Genomic DNA, 19,004 nt, shown 5'->3' on the forward strand with positions numbered 1-19,004 from the left:
GATCGCGCGGAGGTAGAGCGACGCCCCCGTCGCGGACGACCGCTCAAGGATCTTCCCCAGCATATGGTACTCGCCCCAGTATGCGGTGCTGGACGAGACCACGAGCGACTGCGACGCCATGTCCACGTGGTACACGATCTTGCACACGTCCAGGCCGAGCTCGACAATCGGGTTGCAGCCAGAGCAAAACGACCGCGGCGCGAACCGATACATGGAGATGTTGGCCTCCACCGTCACGCCAGGGGGGGGATGGCCACGGACGTCGTGAGGCGCATGTCCACGTCCATGCGTGCGGGAATGAACCCGAGGTACGCGAGCGTCGTGTGGTTGGCGTCGGGGGGCGGGGGGAGTTCGTCGGCCGTGAAGTACGTGTCGAGGGTGTTGCCGCGGATGAGCTGCATCCGGTTGAACACGACGCCGAGACGCATCGTGGGGGCGTTCAGAGGCGGCAGCGGGTACGTCTGGACGAGTGTGCCGCAAATGTTGTTGGTGTCGCTGTCGATTAAGTGCGCGCCCGCGGTGAGGACGTAGTCTGTCGTGTCGCGAATGTAGGACGAATCCAGCACGTAGCTGACCATGAACTGGCCAACTTCGGACAACGACTCGAGGTTGGAGTACGTGGGGAACTGAAAGTGCTGCGCGAGAAGTTCGGGTGACGGGATGTTGATCAACGGCGTGAGGAGGTAGTTGGCGTTTCCGATATAGTTGATCACTTCCCAGTTGTTCATGACCACGTCAAAGCACACAAAGAACACACTCATGGTACTCAGCGCCCGTTGAAAGTACGTGGACCCCCACGACAGGTACAGTGCATACTGCTCGAACGTTTGGCCCATGACAAAGCGGCCGCTTGCCAGTCGATTGCACACACGTGACACAAACTCGAGTGAAGCAACACTACTACTTACGCCAACAATCACACGACGATGGTGCTGTCGGTTACTACATTCATTTTGAAACCGTCGATCAGAAACTAAGGTGGCACACTCGAAACGACCAAGTACAAACAGGGTGCCAAAGGTGCCCCTCATCGATCCAGCCAGCAACACCTTCGGCGCAAGTAATCTCTGGGACAAGTGAAACTACCCGCAGTGGCCGAAACGGTGCAGTCCCGAAATATATATATATATATATATATAATACTGTCGTATTAATATGTATATATGCTATAATCGACCAAGTTATGCACTGCATGCGATTGTGTTCCCCTTGTATGTTGCACGCATCAACTAAAAACGTTAGTAAAATTGTAACTACTCCGGAGTAAACGCGGAAAAGTGATATGTTTGGTTTGTAAATTGAGTCTATAAATAGAATTGTCATGGCCGTTCAACTCCAACACGCATGGGGCTAATATGTAAGGGGCTATATATAGGGGCTGGTCGCGACCCTAAAGGCGTGGCGAGAGGTTTATGACACTTTTGTATGTGTGGGTTCATTGTGGGAATATATATATATATATATATATATAAAGATATAACACGGGGTTGAAGGGGGAGCTGTTTTCCAATGTGCGCATACTAGTAGTTATTTTGCGATGTGGCCTCCGATGAAAGGGATATTGTAGGTTTTCGGACCACTTTCCTGTACATAACTACGCAGTAGTGTGGTGTACGAGTGTGTCATCAGGTTTTAAGAGTTACTACGTAGTACTACTACTACTCCTTGTAGTGGGGGGCTCATAGTCGAGGTACCGCCCCAGCAATTCGAAGCACCCAGCCGCTGACGGAGTCATGATGCCGCTCGATCTACAGATCGACATACCATCGAGTTAGCCAAAGCATGGTGATGCATGTAAACCTCGAGGTCAAGGCAGCCTGGAGCGGTTGAAAGATCAGCTTGGTCGTCTCATACTGGTCCACGGGCCCTTGCGCATACCACGCAGCGATGGCAGAAGCGTCCAGATTGCACCGCACGACAAATGCTAGAAAACATGAAAAAATATTCAAAAATCGATAAAATTGAATGTACAAAGTGAAGACATGTGTTTTCACAGGATGCAGATCACAATGATAGGACGATCGATGGTGGAGGTTAGCACGTTACCAAAGCTTGGGGTTGCGGCTTCTCCTTGCAGCGTCACACCGAGCAGCAGCGGGGGCGACAGCGTCGACGACGGGACGTTCACCTCCTCTACGATCTCGACCGCGATCGAGTCGAAGAACTCGGCCGCGCATCGCCGGTTGGTGGCGTCGTCGGGCTCCACAGGCAGGGACGACCAGTCAATGCCAATGTGCTAGGGCAACTCTGTCAGCATGACAAGGATGGCATTCTTGTTGCGCGCGAAATGGATCACCTCGGGTTCGGGATGTCCGCCTGGCACGTCGAGCATGTTGGGGTACGCCCCGACGACGGAGCTTCGCTTCAGGAAGCAAACCTTGTCGTCTGCTGTCAAAAGGGCTACATAATGGTTCGATCAGAATACACCAAGGAGAGTTGTAGTTACCGCCGGCGACGCCAATCTTGTTGGACAAGTAGATGGTGGTGTCTTGGTTGGGAGGTGTTGCAAGCGAGCTGACGACGTCGCATCGCGAGCAAAGGCCCAGATATGTCTTGTAGTCTGTAAGCCCCCACTCCATATGAAGGCTTGTGGGCGTCGCAGTGAATGCTGCGAGCCTGAACTTGGTGCCGTTGAAGAGGCGAGGGTTGTTCGCGAGTTTGGCTGCCCATACGTCGTGGATGCTCTGTTCCAGAGCCCCAGATGGATGGACACGGCGGTTGTGCACGGAAGATAGTTCAATATTCACTTGGGAACGCGTGTACGCCGCCCCGGAAGTCGCATCAAGGAACGACACACACCGCCGCCGCATGACTGTGGTGGAATCCGGAGTTTGCATTTGACATTTGAGCTTGGAGGCATTTGATTGGTTCAAAATACAATCATCCTTTGCGTGGATTGGCAGAAATGCTACCAATTCCACGCAGCCCCTCACATTTGAAATCAATCCACCATGGGACTTTCAGAGCACGCCGTAAAGAAAATGACGGTAGGCTGGACATGTGAAGGATGAAGTACGTCCTTGAGACCTGAGGATGTGTGTCATGTAGGTTAAGCAGCTGCACGATGAGCTTGCAAAGCGCGACCTCGACAAGAAGGGAGCCAAGGTAATGTCGACGTGTCGCTATGTCGGTAGTCCTGTCCACCGTGATTGTAGGCAGCTCTACAAGCGCGACTACTCAAACACTTGCAGGTACACATGCCGCATTGGTTTCCACGTACCACAAGTGCCCTCACGTGGTTGCGGTGGTCTAGTCTTCTGCCAGCGACACGCCCGTGGTGCCGCCGCCCGCTAAGGACGACGACACACAAACTGCTGCTATTGCTGAGGTCGCCACCATTTCCGACTCCACAGCCAACCCCCCCAAAGCGAAGCAACCCAATTCTTCTCATGACTCGGCAGATATTGCGTCGTCGAACACGGGTAAAGCAGTTGAGCTATCCCTTGCAATGGACGTCTTAGACTGCTCACAGATGAACCAGTTGATACCGCCAACACCTCCACGACCCCGACGGTTTCTTCTTCATCTCCCGATCCGTCCATCGAACATGCCGAGTCCAAGGCGGACTCTACCGCCATCGATGCCGACAAGCCCCTCGATGGCAAACGCCACCTTAGTCCTCCTCTCCACTCGTCCCCACGCGCCGCGAAAAAGCCAAAGCTCGATGCGACCGATAGCATTCCCGAGTCCAAGTACGTCCATGGACATGACGACAGCATCCAGCCCACCGCCGCATTCTCCCTAGGGTTTCCCCCACACCCACCATCCGCATCGACAATTTTATCCGACCGTTTACACTCAACGCGGTCAAGGTACGACCATCACTCTGTGGAAGAGTGTGGGTCTCAGAATGTTGGTAGGCCTTTGTGCAAGTCGACGCCTCGTTTGTCGACGACGGGTTTTGGATGGATGCGATCAAAACGCACTGCTACGTCACGTACGCCACGACCGACGCGGTACGATATATATATATTGGTATATTTGCGATATATATATATTTGTGGTAGGCCATCGACGCGCGCAGTCGCATTTACGGCACCACGTGGCCTGAACTCAGCGGTCGCCAGCTCACCGTCGACTTTTCAACCGACACGGCCGCTGACATTGCAGTAAGGAAATATATATAACACGTTCAGTATATATATTTATTATATATATAACACGTTCAGTATATATATTTATTATATATATACAATTTACGCATATATATATATATCGCTATATATGTACACGTATATATATATCCCTTTCAGAGTTAACAACCCCACAGGCCCAGCAAAAAGCCGCGACGACGGCGGCGGCCACCCCCGTGCCGACGGCATCCGGTCGAAGCAACCGGCGGGAGGCGGCCGATTCCTCCAAGGCAAAGGACACCACCAAGGTCCTCACCAAGCGTGCGTATATATAAAAATCTCTCTCTATATATATATATACTTCGAAGTATATATATATATATATAATACATCACAATGGTTTGTGTGTTGCGTACTAGCACCCGTGACCGCGGACGACCTGTTTTGCAAAACCAAGGCGGTGCCGTCCTTGTTCTACCTGCCCGTGTCCGACGACCTCGTCGCCCGCCGCCGCGCCAACGTCGAGCGCAAAAAGCTCGGCCTCATACGCCCCCGCCCCGGACGCAGCTCGCGCCGCTACCGCCACCGCCGCCGCGGCGGCAATCGGTCGTCGGGCGGGGGGGGTCCTCTAGTCCAAGCCTAAGCCATGTCCCTACTCTCTAACTGCTGGTACCCAAATACCCCCAACCACCAAACCACCAAATCGATGGAAAGAGAGCCCGCCGCCACATAAACACACACACATGTTGTAGTTTGTATACATATACATATATATATATATATTGTTTGTGATAAATACGACGATTGATGGGGAATGGGGGGGATGGGGGGATTGATGGGGGGGATGGGGGGATCGATGGGGGGCCACTAAAACTCAAACCCGATCGCATCGAGCATGTCCATTTCGAAGATCAACTTGACTTCGGCAATCTGCGCCAAGCACGACGCCGTGTGCGGGCAGTACTGCTGGATCACGCGGCGCAGCACGTCGCACGCGTCCACCACCTGCGCGCATGTCACGGGGTTGATTTCGTGGCCGTCCTCGGCACTGCCACCGCCACCGCCGCCATCGCCCTCGTCCGCCGTCGCCGCCACTTCGTCACCAAAGATGGCCGCATACTGCATGTGCGTGTTAAACTAACTGGTAGAGCACTTCTAGTAGACATATACCATCTTGTGCTGCTGGTGGTACAGCCAGTCGTATATAAAGTCCTTGTACTTGCGACACAGCATCTCCCCCAGGGCGACTTCGTCCGCAGGCGACTGCACCAGCGCCACCAAATGCACCAGCGTAAATGACAGCTAGCCATATCATGTAATATAATTAATATATCCCATTGTATGTGATTTCAACGAGATAGGCAACAGACAGAATGAATAGCAGATATATGTCCAAAGAGCTACTGTACGTATACATAGATTAAATATATATATATAGATAATACGACTGGACAATATATATCTAACGAGCGATGGGTTATACTTCGGGAAGTATATATATCATGCGAACGGACAACATATACAAAAAAAGCGAGGGATTGTATATATAATATATATGTATATATATTTGGGGTACCTGGAGTTCCAGCTGCGCCTTGTACTTGTACTCGCAAATGTCGGTCAAGTCCACAGCCGCATCGAGGGCGTCCAAAATTGTTTGCAAAATCCCATAGAAAAAAACCCCGTATGACGCCCGCGCACACGAAATGCGCAGCGCCATCGCCGCACTGATGCGCACCTAATATCAATAATATATTATATATACATATATAAATAGACATAATAATCGTATTTCGAGCACAATGCATATATGGTATGGCTGTCAAGATATATATTAAATATACATATATAGAAAATAGAACATATATATAACATAGACATAATAATCGTATTTCGAGCACAATGCATATATGGTATGGCTGTCAAGATATATTTAAACATAGATATAAAATCGTTTTGCATCCATGTCTCACGGATGTCAAGATAGAACATACTACGAAGTATATATATATATCATTAAAAATAGATATAAAATCGTATACTATCCTCAAGCTATATATATATAATACAAACAAGACCCAAACTTGCAATACTCAGCAAACCCCCAGTCATGCATACAGTTGATATGGATGTAAATATATATGTATACATATTTCTCTGTACTTTGAAATTGTCTTGCTGGGCGATGGCCGTGGTGAGGGCCGTAAACACGGCGGGGGTCCACGACACGGATGCCAGGGGCAGCTCAGGGCAGTGAAATACTTTGGCCATGGCATGGCACGCATTCCACCGCACCTACACACCACATATAAATATACATATCTTCCGAGTTCTAAATAATAATAAATATATATATATATACAATCCAGTGCGTGTCATCTGTTTCCATAACGACCACCCTTTCGTACCTTGGGAGCTCCGTCCACGACCTTTTTGGCGAGGACAGTCATGGCGTCGGCCAGCAGGGTCGAGTTAGCCCCCCCGCCTTCATCTCCAGCGTTCGTCGTGAGATTGGACGAAGCAGCTTCCAAGTACTGGGGCGCCATGAGCCACCGCGCAAGCAGCCCCAGCGTCCGCACGACACTCGACGCCACCTTGTCGTTGTCTTCCACCAAGTGCAGCATGCACTGCAGCACTTGATCGATGGTCGCAGGCGGCAGCAGCCGCACCAGCCACGGACTAGAAGAAGAAAATCAACTTTTCAGGTCTAGTAACTCGGCGGCGGTACCTACCTGTCAGGGGCGTCGGGGGCGTCGGGCCCGGGGGTCGTGCAGGCGTTGCCGATGGCCCACACCACGCGCACGCGGACGTTGAGCGTCGAGTCGGCCGCCGCCTCCATGCCCATGCGCACCACCGCTCCAATAAAGTCACATGTCTGCTAACGAGGTCTTAATATCGTTTTATGCTAAACTGGAGTGACAAGGAGAAGAGAAAATGAATCCAATGGATTACAGAAGCATTCAACATATATATATATGAAGTTATTAAAAGACTCGATTGATATTGTCGATTTGATACAAATTTGGGGTGGGGGTGCAATCGAATCGCGCCGACCAAACCGATCCACAATCGATCTGATTGGTTAAATTTCATTGAGAAGGTTTTGATTGGCTAATAATTTTGAGCTCTTCTGAAGTAGCCAATCAAATCGATTTAAATTCCAACGAGAAACCACAACACAACACGAAATTTCACTCGAAACAATATATATATATATTCAGGACAAAGTAGAATCGATCGATATAGATTTGGTGACTCAACACATCAGTCTACATTTTGGGTACAAGGACAATACGACTAGTGTATTATTTATTTCATCCCAATGCAGTATCGACAACAACACCACCACAATTCGGCATCGTCCCAGCGAATATATAAATAGATATATCCATGACAAGGACAACGACGGTGGACTGGGCATATTCCCACCACAAAATGACCATCGAGTGGGCAAACTCCCAACTTGGTAGGAAGGTAGGTACCTTGAACACGGGCACGAGAGCCATCGCCCCCAGCAGTCGAAAGCCCGCCGCGCGCACCACCGGCGACGGATCGCGCGGGGTGGCCAAGAAGCACGCGTTGAACGCCGGATCCGTCGCGAAGGTCGGCCACTCGTCCGGCCGCAGCAGCGTAAAACACGCGCACACGCTGGCTCGGACGTGATGTGACGGGTCTTGGAACGCACGGAGCACGTGCGTGGATAGGAACGAGAGCTACCCTCCATCCAAACTTTAGAATTCAAAAAATGATATAAATATATAATAACTGGGTTCTAATATTATATAGAGTAGTAGTAGTGGCCGTACGTGGTGCGACGTGTGGGGGGTGTTGTCGCCCCCCTTGATGTAATTCTCCAAGATCTTGACCGCTTGCAGCCGTACGTTTTGATCGACGTCACGGAAAGCAGCGAGAAGGAACGCGGACAGGCGCGGCCAGTGGGCACTACAAATATATATATAATAAATCAATAAAAAACAGTTCAAAATCCATTTTAAATATATTTTAAATATATTTTGAAAAAACAGAGAATATAAACAATTCCACACCCATGTTTGCTAGGTAATATTTCAAAACAAGAACGAGTCAGAATAATATAAAAATATATTCGACTATAAACAAAGCAACAATGACCTAGTTAGTACCTCAAGGCGGGTGCGTAGTTCTTGGCCGTTTTCGACAACAACGACATGGCGTCGAGTCGATGCAACATATTGGTGGCCTCGCGCGGGCTAGTACTAGTACTAGTACTACTTCGGGTACTACTAGTTGAAGGATGCGTGAGACTGGCAGTGGATTTCGCCGGACTCAGCATGTCTTCGAGAAAGCGACGCGGTCGAAGGCGAAGCAACGGCGTCGCATGCAAGTGGTACAGTGGGGACTTTATCGCAGCGGTAGTGGCAGGTTGAGCCAGCCACTCCAACACACTCGCCACGGGCTCTGGTGTGCTCAGCAGAGCCGCCAGGCACGCCAACGCACTCACTCGCACCGTGTGATCTGCCCATCCATCCATTAACCCCGTACATACGGCTTATATAGTCGACTTACCTGGCGCGAATAAGGCGCCGTGCAGGTGGTGGGCCAGCGCTTGTAAAATCGCGTCCAACGACAACATCGTTGTTATAGTAGTAGTTGCCTTGTCAATCAATGCAGGGCGTTGACAACGAAGGTGATCGGCTGACTGTAACATGTTGGGATATGGGCACAACGTCGCGAGCGTGGTTAGAGTCTAAGGGCCACCAACACAAAAGTCATCATAGAAAACTAACACAAGTCTCCGTATCTTGTGGTATCTCCATGTATAATATTGTCAAATCGATATATTCGAATAGTCGAATGTGTTGGGCGAAATCGATTCAAGAACCGCCCGAGCCAATCAAATCACACGCCATGTACAATATCTGCCAATCCAAACGTTTGACCTCTCCGCAAGGGGAAAAAAACCACATATATCTTCATTTTTGTATAGCATAGTGTAAACAAAAGATGAAATAGGATCAAATCGATATCTCGAAAGATATTTAGCGAAATGTTTAGTCCAAATTTGGGTGAAATGCTCAATATTAAATTACCTTGATGGCTTGAACCAATACCGCGGCGTCGTGCTCGTGCTGCACTGTATGCAGCAGCATCACGTGCACCTGATGGACCATCTGCAGGAGCGCGCCGCCGGTGGTCGTAAAGGCCGTGGACGCGTGCTTGAAATTCTGCGACAGCGTTGCCTTGACGTTCACCAGCGGAAGCAACATGTCGAGCCAATGCAGAGTCTTCAGCCGCACTTGGTCGTACGGGTCCACGACGGCCAGCGTCAGCACAGACGGGTGGCCGTTGTACAGCACCAAGCATGGCGTGGTCGTGTCGGGCAAATACTGCGCCAATGTCGGCGTGATCAAGTGGGGAAACGCATGGAGTACGACCTCCAGCGCCCGCACAACTTCGAGCCGCAGCCGCGCCGCCAAGCCTCTAGGATGATACACCTTGCATGTCAAACACCAAATACATTTCAACGAAGCCATAGCCACAGCCATGCATGGTGGTTCGTCCGTCGCGGGAATCATCTTACATGCCGCGCTGGGAAGGATGCTTGGAGCTACAATCGGAATCGGAATCGATCAACGGCACGCGGCCGACGACCATGGCCGTGGTAGACAGCGACAGGCCACACCCTACACAACAACAACACACCCACATATTAAACATATATATACTAGTATATATATATTGTGAATTCGCTATAAACTTCCAAAATTCGCGCGACTTGTTCAATCAATATTGAATAATCACGCTCGAGTTCTGATTGGTTGAATATACTTGTTATTTCTGTAAGAGCCAATCAAATCCACTCCACATTGGATTACCCAATAGCGTCGATTTGTAATTCGATTCGGCGGCGAGATATTCGATTCGACGGGGTCTGGAAATTCGTATCGAATCCACAATAAATATATATATTCAACATATAGAAGTCAGTAAAAGCACAAAGGAGGAGAGGGATACGATGTAAGTTATAGATCATGGCGGGGTACTGTAGTGGTGGTGGTGGTGTTGGATCGACGAGATAGACTAGACGTCAACGAAACAAACCTACCCAATAGCAAGCGAAGACATTCGAGGACTTTTGACATGTGGGCCTCCACCACACTTGGACCAGCGCCGCTGGAACTGGCCGCCGTGTCAAGCTCCATGAGCCGCAACAGGCATTGCAAACTCGCGAGGCAGCTCTATCAACAACGACGTGAGATCGACAGTTTGTCTTTATATCGAGGGGACCTTGTAATGCGTGCGGTTGGTGGTCCACACGACGCGGGGCCCATCGACGTGCAGCTGCCGCGTCTGCTGCTTGAAGTTGTCCATGATTTGCTTCCACAGGTCGGCAAAATAGGGAGGCGGCGCGTCGGCCACCGCCACGAGGTGGGCCATGCACGTGGTCGCGGCGTACCGCGCGCCAACGTCGGCGCTGGATGGACTCAAGTGTGGCGTCGCCGCGACGTAGATGGAGTCGGCGAAGGCCGCGGCGGCGGCAGGCGCGTTGTCGGCCAAGAGCACCGACAGCGTCGTCAAGATTTGCTCGGCATACCTAAAACAGCATCAGTGCACTAATGTCGACATGGGGAGGTGATGGACGTACCACGAAGGGCAGTGGGAAAGGGCCGCGAGGAAGAACGGAACAAGCACGTGCAGGTGGTCGGCGGTCAACACCAGTTTGTCCTTGCAGCAATGGCGCACCACCGACGTAAACTCGGACACGAGCAGTTCTGACTTTGGCGGCAGCACTTGGGCAAGAGCCATCAACGTTGACCCGACCTCGTCCGTGCGCAGTCGCACTGGCGGCATGGGCAACGTCATGATCTGGGCCAAGATCGCATCGAGCTCTGCGCTTGAGAGCACGGCCGCATTATCCTTGCGCAGACGTAAGCGGATACTCTCCCACGCGCGTGTGGACGACAAAGACGCCCGATTTGCTTGCCACATGCCGAGACGAGTGTTGTTGTGACGGCGGCGGTGGCAATCGAGTGGGAAGTGGCGCCAACGGGCAGTTCTCGCGTCGAGGTTGTCAAGCGCAGCAATCCTGGCGAGACATCCGGATAATTCAGAAGATCCGGATTGTCGGTCGTATAAAATCCCAGAGGTGCATCAATTTTACTAATTAATCGAACCAAAGGATCATCATCATGGCAACTCCACTCGCCGATGCGGTGATCGTGGGGTACTGCGATCTCTCGGCGGCGGGACTTCGACTGCTGCACCATGTGTCCATTGACGACACGCATGTCGTCGAGGAGACGGTGTATGTACACGGGTTGCCGCTTCTCGTCCGCAACTTTGTCCACCCCGACACCAAACGGCCGCACGTGTCAATCCTTGTGGTGCCCGAACCCGTCGCCACCGATGATTGTACGTTGTTTTGTGCTGAAATCGTCGACTTGCTTCAAGGAAGCAAGCAAGTCCTCGTCTTGAGCTCCCTCAACCTCCCCATGTCATCGGACCAAGAGAAGTGTGTGTACTGGTCGCAAGTCCATGCCACAACTCCGTTGAACCTCCCCGACTTGGACTTCGAGCCCATTCCCGAAAACAGTCGATGGACCATCAAAGATCAATTCCTCAGCACCCTCCTGCACTTTCTTCATGTGGAGTACCTCCCCGTCACCCTCGTCGTCGTGCGCGGGTACAAGTTTTCGTCTTCTCGCAACGACGACGGCACGGCCGAGGTACCATCCTTCTTCGTTCTACATCCTCCCTCTCCTGCTGACGACATCTCCTTCATCAGATCCTCGTCAAGCTCGGCCACGCCGCGCCCCTCGTGATCCAAGCGCTGAACATGGCGTCGAAGGTGGCGTTCGACCTTCACGCCGCAGCAGCCATGACAAACCATCTGTCCACCGCGACCTCGGCTCCGTTCTCCAACCTGTCGTTGCTGTACAATTAAGTCGCCAATATACTTCGCGACAGTAAATCGCCGTCACTTCGAATGAACTCTTGTCACATGTGCATGATCATCATGAACTTGCTCAAGGATGCTCGGCCGCCGACCGTGATCGTACGCAGAGGATATGCGGACCTTGGCTACCTTCATCGTTCCCCACGATGTACTATACAAACACAAGTCACGTTTAGTCTAGCTTCAACCAGCAGCACTCCCGGTCGTAGTCCACGAGAAGGGCACATTGCCCCACGAGTCTATTTATCAACTTCAAACTAGATGTTAAAGGTACTTTGCACTTCTGTACACCAAGACAACACTACACCTTGTACTTGGTTTCATGTTGGAATATATGTATATATATTGTCGATTTGATACATATTTGGGGAGGGGGTGCAAACAAATCGCGCCGACCAAAAACCGATCCACAATCGATCTGATTGGTTGTTGAATTTCACTGAAAAGGTTTTGATTGGCTAATAATGTTGAGGTCATCTGAGGTAGCCAATCAAATCGATTTAAATTCCAACGAGAAACCACGCCACAACACAATGAAATTTCACTCGAATGCACTATATATATATATATATATATATTCGGCGGTGGATCTAAAAGGAGTGTCAAGTACGCTATACTCGTAAAATAACGCACACCCCGTCATGGCGAGTTCGATGCTGCGGCTGCCGCCTTGTCGTCCAAGTACTGTCTGGCGCTGTCGCAGATGGGCGCCAAGGACGGGCATCCCACCGCCACATGCTGCAACGTCACGCGCACGGCCATCGTCTCTTGGGCCGTCGCTTGGTCAAGCAAGTACAGCGTCGCATGGCACTGCGCTGTGATGTGTTCCGCCGCTTTGGTTTGCATGTGGTCATTGTTGGCGTTGGGCAACGGCAGCAGCAGTACCTTGACGTAGGCCAAGCATCTACATGTACCTCACAGCATCATCATGCGTCGGACGACATGTACATTACTTTAAAATGGCGAGAGTGATGTGCTCGGCATGGCCAGGCATGCGAATCCACGCCGCGACTATCACCGCCTGCAATGTCTTCAGCGCCTCCACACTCAACGTTCGTTCGGCACTTTCTACGCATCCCAAGATGACTTTGACCAACGGCTGGAGGTACCGCAGCAAGTGGAGGCTATGTGGCGCCCCCAGTCGGGCCACCCACACGCGGGCATGCGCTGTGAACACGGTCTTCACAGCCACATCAAGACTCATATCCCATTGTCGCAGCAACGACGGGAAGTACCGGTCGTACAGTGTCACATCTTGCTTGGACGGAGAGAGCACGGCCAGCAGATCTTCGAGGCATGCCAGGGTCGCGTCCAAGAAGGACGCAGACGTCGCGGCCGTCGTGAGCGTCTGCTCCATTTCATGCACCAACAAGTCCGAGTACCATCGAATGTCGGTGGCGGTGCCGTGTTTGAGCAAGTGGTGGAGCAACGACAGCCCCACCACCTGCGTCGCCGGCGTCACTTGATCGAGGAGCGGCAGCGCCAGCGCCAGGACACGACCGACCACGTCGCTGGAAAAGTGGGGAAACGACACTTGCTGAACGAACCAGGCAAACGCGCGCGGCGGGACGGCGCCGGTGGCCACCCATTCGTCCTTGGAGGATTTCGATGCGAATAGGGACAGCATGTGAGGAAGGAGGCTAGGAAACTCGTGAGAAGAGCGTATGCGATCGAAAGGGATCGAGTACAGCTCTCACCGTGGAAACAGATCGACGGAGGACGATGGGTGATGAGTGCAACGAAGCAACCGGTGGTGAAGGGCAGCGAGAATGCGCTTGGCAGAGGCTTGACATTCGTCTGTCGAAATGCTGGATGGTGGTGTACTGCATAGGTAGAACGAACATGCGTGCAACATGGTGGCAGCCCACCGCTCGACGGTAGCGGGAGTGGTGGACGACGACGACGACAAAGGATCTAGGGAATCCAGCCCTTCAATCAAGGTGACAAGGACGTTGACGACTCGGAAGACAGCGATGGGATTGCTTCTGCTGCTGCTCGATCGATTCAATGACGCGGCTGTTGCATGTTGCAAGGCTATTTGAACAAGGATGTCTGCACAGTTTGTCCACATGGCATCGATGGATTCCACGGCGGCAGCATCAGTTGGGGAGATAGTCACCGCCACGACGTCAGCTTCCAGGCGATCCAGAGCATCTTCCATCTCCAACGAGTACAGTACGCTACCATCGTCCTCGTCATTCACGAGTTGCATCTGGATCGGGCGTACGCATGCCTCATGGAGTTCTGCAACCAAGCGCGCCACGGCCATGATAGAAAGGTGGTGAAACCTCTTTAAATTAATATTCACGGTAGAATCAAAACTGGGCCAACGGCGGCATATCCGTAGTCGGGACCTGTGTCTACGTGACGTCTAACGTTGCGAGCGAGCTCCAGCCTGTAGCCACTGTCGACACGCAGCACTTTATTCTTCGGAAGAAGGGGTACTATCCCCCCATCATGATCATCATACCAATGTGTTGCGTCCATCAAGAAGTCAACTCAAGACGTGGCTGGTAGTGGTGGCAGTCGGAAATCGGTACAATTTCCATTCACTTTAAAAGCTTTTCCCTCCTTTAAAATTCTGACCCAGCTCCCATACACGTTTGCACGTGATGGTATCCAGTATGATGACGATCAACCGACCTAGTAGTAGATCTGGAACGACGGACCCATGGAGCTCTTGAGGTAGAGCACCTTGATGTTTTGCCAGTTCTTCTTCAACAACGACGCCAAAAAGTTGGCCGCCAGTTGGGTGTTGACGACAATCTCTTCCTTGGTTTGGCCGACGTGGGCAACCGCCAAGTTCAAGCACATGACCTTCTTCATTTGGAACTTGATCGTGGCGCGCACGGCGTTGGCCTTGTCGTTGATGTCTTCGTTACCGGACAACAACGTCGGGAACTTGCCGGCCTTGGTGAGGGCGGGGCCGAGCAGACGCGGGATCTGCTTGATCAACGAGTCGGACGCCAAGAAAGCATCGTACTTCTTGGCGTACTTCTTGATGATCTTCTTGTTCTTGTTGAACTTCTTCAAGTCGTCCACGGTCGAGAACTCGAACCCGTTCTTCTCGGCCAATTCGCAGTGCACGGCGTTACCGATCACGCAGATCTTGAGGTTAGGCTTGGGCACGGTGGGGAGCTTGAACGTGCCGCTGAAACGCTTGTCTTTTTGCGGGTCGTAGTTCTTCAACGCGATTTGCAATTCAATGGTTTCGTGGAAGTTGCGCTTCTTGCCCTTCACTTCCTCCTTGCCCACGGTGATGGTCTCACCCGCCGAGAAGGCCAAGATGTCTTGGACCGCCTTGTCCAACAAGTCGCTGTTCAACTTGCTCATACTTTAAAGTGTCGCTGCGCAGAACAACTCCAAAGGGAAAGTAAATAGCTCTCTCGCATCAACCTGTCTCGACCAGCCACTTCATGCCCGCCAGCGGCCCAATCATACCGTTTTGAGCCTCTCCACCAATCAAATGCCGACTCTTCCCCTCTCTAGTATTCCTACTAGTAGCTTGTTCACTAAATGTTAATACCATAGTGGGGTGGAGATATTTTAATGAGTTTCAAGGTGCTACTAAAGTATGTTCCACGTAGGTGACCTTACTAGTTTCCGGTCAACTTTGTGAGCGTTCTGGTCAAATTATATTCGCACTTTGTGAGGTTAGTGGGTATTGATTTTTCAAGTCTCTGAGTTTTTATATATCTACTCGACCGAGACGTTGGAAATCGGATCGTGGGGTGCGCGCTGTACCCCTACGTTGTGGAACTGTATATCCTTTGAAACATGATATATTGACGCTAGAGCGTGGGACGATTCAAACGACAGGTGCGCAATACTCTGGCGCCACATCGGTACTGCCAAACTTAATACAGAACCCCTGCCCTACCTCGTTGTTGACTAGGGCACAGGTTCTCTTGATGTTTGTATACTCATAGAAAGGCTTCATAGAAAATCAAAGTCAGATTGAAGATTTTGGGTATGGATTTGCACGGGTTTAGTCTTAAAAATTGTATGCCTTATGCTAGAAGCGCGATCTTCAACCGGCCGGTACTTCGATTTTCCCCCTTTCATTTCCAGTTTTACTCGGTTCATCTCAAGTGAAAATGGCTTCCGTCGCGGACGCCTCCGCCGTGGCATCGGATGCCGCCGCCTTTGGCTTGGTCATCGGCTCCACCGTGTTCGGTCTCATCTTCGCCGCCTTCTTGTTCTGGCAAGTGTCTAAGATCCAAGTGACCCGTCGTGGCGAAACCTATGCGTTGTTGTCCCAAGAAACCCGCGGCCAAACCGCTGACCGCTTGTACGAAATCTACATTGCCATCCAACAAGGTGCCCAAGCGTTTTTGTTGGCTGAATACACCCTTTGCCTTGCCTTTATTGCCGTGTTTGGCTTGGTCGTCTTCGTGTTGACCTCGTACGTCAACAAGGCTGAACAAACCTTCGACTGGACCTTCGGTGCGTTGACCGCCACTGCCTTCGCTGTGGGTGGTTTGACCTCCATCTTGGCTGGTTACGTGGGCATGATGGTCGCCGTGTACTCCAACGCGCGCACCACCGTGTCTGCCATGAAGGACGGTGCTGCCGGCTGGCAAGATTCGTTCAACACCGCTTTCCGTGCTGGTGGTGTCATGGGTTACTCCTTGACGTCGCTCGCGTTGTTGGTGTTGTTCATCTTGATCGTTGCCTTCGAAAACGTGTACCCTTTGGCCACGGATGCCAAGCGCCTCTTTGAAGCCGTTGCCGGTTACGGTTTGGGCGGTTCGTCCATTGCCCTTTTCGGCCGTGTCGGTGGTGGTATCTACACTAAGGCCGCTGATGTCGGCGCCGATCTTGCAGGCAAGGTCGTGGAAAACATCCCTGAAGATGACCCGCGTAACCCCGCCACCATTGCCGACAACGTCGGTGACAACGTCGGTGATGTCGCCGGTATGGGCTCGGATTTGTTTGGTTCGCTCGCCGAATCCACTTGCGCCGCCCTTGTGATCTCCACTCAATCTGCTGCCATCATCAAGGCTGGCTGGGCCGCCGTGCTCTTCCCCCTTGAAATCACGGCCATCGGTATCTTTGTCTCCGCGTTCACCTCGTTCCTCGCCACCGACTTGTGGCCCGTGAAGAAGGAATCGGATGTCGAAACCGTGTTGAAGGTCCAGCTTTTCGTCGCCACCACGTTGATGACTGCTTTCACCTACCCCCTTGCCAATGCCGTGTTGCCCGCTTCGTTCGCGATCGGTGCCGACTATGTTGCGACCCCCTTGACTGCGTTTGCCTGTGTGTCCGTCGGTCTGTGGGGCGGTTGCTTCGTTGGTTTCGTGACTGAATACTTCACCTCGCACTCGTACACCCCTGTGCGCGAAGTGGCCCAAGCTTGCGAAACTGGTGCCGCCACCAACATCATTTACGGCCTTGCCCTTGGTTACAAGTCTGCCATCATCCCGATCACCATCATCTCCATCGCCGTGTACGTGGGCTTCCACTCTGCCGGCATGTACGGCGTGGCACTCGCCGCCCTTGGTTTCTTGGGTACGCTCGCCACCTGCTTGGCCATTGACGTGTACGGTCCCATCTGCGACAACGCCGGTGGTATCGCCGAAATGGCCGAACTCCCTGCTGAAGTGCGTGACAAGACGGACGCGTTGGACGCCGCCGGGAACACCACCGCCGCCATCGGCAAGGGGTTCGCCATCGGGTCCGCCGCGCTTGTGTCGCTGGCGTTGTTCGGTGGTTTCGTCACGCGCATTGAAGAAACCTCGATCAACATCTTGTCGCCCATCACGTTTGCCGGTTTGTTTATGGGCGCCATGTTGCCTTACTGGTTCACGGCCATGACGATGAAGTCTGTCGGTGTTGCCGCCATGGAAATGGTCAAGGAAGTGAAGCACCAATTCGCCACGATCCCTGGTCTCCTCGAAGGTCTGCCCGGCCACGGTCCCCCGGACCATGCCCGTTGCATCAAGATCTCCACCGATGCCTCGCTCCGCGAAATGATCGCGCCTGGTTTCTTGGTCATCTTGTCGCCCATCCTTGCCGGCACCTTCTTTGGCACCCACGCTGTGTCTGGCCTGTTGGTCGGTTCGTTGACGTCGGGTGTGCAGCTCGCCATCTCGCAATCCAACACGGGCGGCGCTTGGGATAACGCCAAGAAGTACGTGGAGAAGGGCTGCGTGTCGATTGAAGACAAGGACGGCAAGTTGATTGTCCAAGGTAAGGGCTCGGCCATCCACAAGGCGGCCGTGATCGGCGACACTGTCGGCGACCCGCTCAAGGACACTTCTGGCCCTGCTCTCAACATCTTGATGAAGCTCATGGCCATCATCTCGCTCGTGTTTGGTGACTTTTTCAAGGGCATCAACAACGGCCGCGGCTTGCTCAACGTGCCCCAAAACTAAAATCGCGTCGGGCGATACGTTGTACAGCACGTATAACACCACCAGCTTTGCTGCTGCACCAAGAGGTGTGCAATTTTGTCATGTTATAATACACACGATATAATGTACAAATTTGGTTGACTTTGATGTTGATATTATATGTTGCTCAAACAACTTGCTACTGAGTGAAGAAGGTACTCCAGTGAGCGAGCAATTTATATATATATATACCGGTATGTATATATATATATATATATACTGTATAATCTGTGAAGAACATTAAGTCGAGTGTACTAGTACATACTAGTAGTAGTACTAACGTTTGGGCTATTCATACATACCCATGATCATTGCTGTTGGCCAGAAATGTGACTGAGGCATACACTATTTATATCTATCTGTTCATGACGTCATGATTATTATCGCTGGATTGAACACCATCCACTCGAAGCTTTGAATGGGACGTCAAATTTGTACCTAATGATACCCAAAACTTGCGTCATGGAACGGCGATGAAGTCGTGCGAGGGAGCCACATCCGTCCTTACATATACTAGGATCAAGTACTCCGGAATATTAGTAGTACTACGTAGTATTAATAGTAGTTACTAGCATAATCCATGTACTTGGTACTTCGTCG

General features: G+C 51.7%; 8 protein-coding genes across 11 annotated transcripts; 4 read left to right on the forward strand and 4 right to left on the reverse strand.

Moving 5' to 3' along the window:
• Positions 1-61: 61 nt before the first annotated feature.
• Positions 62-717, forward strand: H257_09661 (hypothetical protein; the record flags this gene model as incomplete). Its single annotated transcript, XM_009835952.1, has 1 exon — positions 62-717. A coding segment is annotated over one exon (470 nt), but the record flags the coding sequence as incomplete, so codon positions are not given.
• Positions 718-1,569: 852 nt separating this feature from the next.
• Positions 1,570-2,835, reverse strand: H257_09662 (hypothetical protein). Its single transcript, XM_009835953.1, has 5 exons — positions 2,447-2,835; positions 2,297-2,400; positions 2,047-2,236; positions 1,801-1,924; positions 1,570-1,748 (listed from the first exon to the last, which is right to left on the reverse strand). The coding sequence occupies exons 1-5, from the start codon at positions 2,808-2,810 to the stop codon at positions 1,643-1,645; spliced, it is 888 nt and encodes a 295-aa protein (XP_009834255.1). The 5' UTR covers positions 2,811-2,835; the 3' UTR covers positions 1,570-1,642.
• A 109-nt stretch (positions 2,836-2,944) lies between these two features.
• H257_09663 (hypothetical protein) lies at positions 2,945-4,871 on the forward strand. Of its 3 annotated transcripts, none has more exons than XM_009835954.1 (10): positions 2,945-2,987; positions 3,049-3,105; positions 3,156-3,191; positions 3,254-3,422; positions 3,473-3,692; positions 3,746-3,812; positions 3,861-3,956; positions 4,008-4,109; positions 4,271-4,394; positions 4,493-4,871. In XM_009835954.1, the coding sequence occupies exons 1-10, from the start codon at positions 2,952-2,954 to the stop codon at positions 4,714-4,716; spliced, it is 1,131 nt and encodes a 376-aa protein (XP_009834256.1). In that variant the 5' UTR covers positions 2,945-2,951; the 3' UTR covers positions 4,717-4,871. The 3 variants fall into 3 exon arrangements, with proteins under 3 accessions (XP_009834256.1, XP_009834258.1, XP_009834257.1); XM_009835956.1 differs by having other exon boundaries at positions 3,482-3,692; XM_009835955.1 differs by lacking the exon at positions 4,493-4,871 and having other exon boundaries at positions 3,482-3,692; positions 4,271-4,453.
• Positions 4,872-4,940: 69 nt separating this feature from the next.
• Positions 4,941-11,124, reverse strand: H257_09664 (hypothetical protein; the record flags this gene model as incomplete). Its single annotated transcript, XM_009835957.1, has 15 exons — positions 10,699-11,124; positions 10,341-10,647; positions 10,159-10,291; positions 9,634-9,736; positions 9,143-9,533; positions 8,619-8,799; positions 8,216-8,567; positions 7,880-8,015; positions 7,556-7,786; positions 6,806-6,948; positions 6,482-6,752; positions 6,237-6,368; positions 5,650-5,811; positions 5,244-5,375; positions 4,941-5,192 (listed from the first exon to the last, which is right to left on the reverse strand). The coding sequence occupies exons 1-15, from the start codon at positions 11,040-11,042 to the stop codon at positions 4,941-4,943; spliced, it is 3,270 nt and encodes a 1,089-aa protein (XP_009834259.1). The 5' UTR covers positions 11,043-11,124.
• A 96-nt stretch (positions 11,125-11,220) lies between these two features.
• Positions 11,221-12,062, forward strand: H257_09665 (hypothetical protein). Its single transcript, XM_009835958.1, has 2 exons — positions 11,221-11,779; positions 11,839-12,062. The coding sequence occupies exons 1-2, from the start codon at positions 11,243-11,245 to the stop codon at positions 11,995-11,997; spliced, it is 696 nt and encodes a 231-aa protein (XP_009834260.1). The 5' UTR covers positions 11,221-11,242; the 3' UTR covers positions 11,998-12,062.
• Positions 12,063-12,564: 502 nt separating this feature from the next.
• H257_09666 lies at positions 12,565-14,297 on the reverse strand. 2 transcript variants are annotated; one of them, XM_009835959.1, is made up of 3 exons: positions 13,707-14,297; positions 12,963-13,649; positions 12,565-12,913 (listed from the first exon to the last, which is right to left on the reverse strand). In XM_009835959.1, the coding sequence occupies exons 1-3, from the start codon at positions 14,276-14,278 to the stop codon at positions 12,649-12,651; spliced, it is 1,524 nt and encodes a 507-aa protein (XP_009834261.1). In that variant the 5' UTR covers positions 14,279-14,297; the 3' UTR covers positions 12,565-12,648. The 2 variants fall into 2 exon arrangements, with proteins under 2 accessions (XP_009834261.1, XP_009834262.1); XM_009835960.1 differs by having other exon boundaries at positions 12,565-13,649.
• Positions 14,298-14,529: 232 nt separating this feature from the next.
• On the reverse strand, positions 14,530-15,433 carry H257_09667 (hypothetical protein). Its single transcript, XM_009835961.1, has one exon. The coding sequence runs from the start codon at positions 15,340-15,342 to the stop codon at positions 14,653-14,655; it is 690 nt and encodes a 229-aa protein (XP_009834263.1). The 5' UTR covers positions 15,343-15,433; the 3' UTR covers positions 14,530-14,652.
• Positions 15,434-16,018: 585 nt separating this feature from the next.
• H257_09668 (V-type H(+)-translocating pyrophosphatase) lies at positions 16,019-18,518 on the forward strand. Its single transcript, XM_009835962.1, has one exon. The coding sequence runs from the start codon at positions 16,107-16,109 to the stop codon at positions 18,384-18,386; it is 2,280 nt and encodes a 759-aa protein (XP_009834264.1). The 5' UTR covers positions 16,019-16,106; the 3' UTR covers positions 18,387-18,518.
• Positions 18,519-19,004: the final 486 nt, after the last annotated feature.

This window comes from Aphanomyces astaci (assembly GCF_000520075.1).
Source record: "Aphanomyces astaci strain APO3 unplaced genomic scaffold supercont1.24, whole genome shotgun sequence".
Classification (NCBI taxonomy): domain Eukaryota; phylum Oomycota; class Saprolegniomycetes; order Saprolegniales; family Verrucalvaceae; genus Aphanomyces; species Aphanomyces astaci.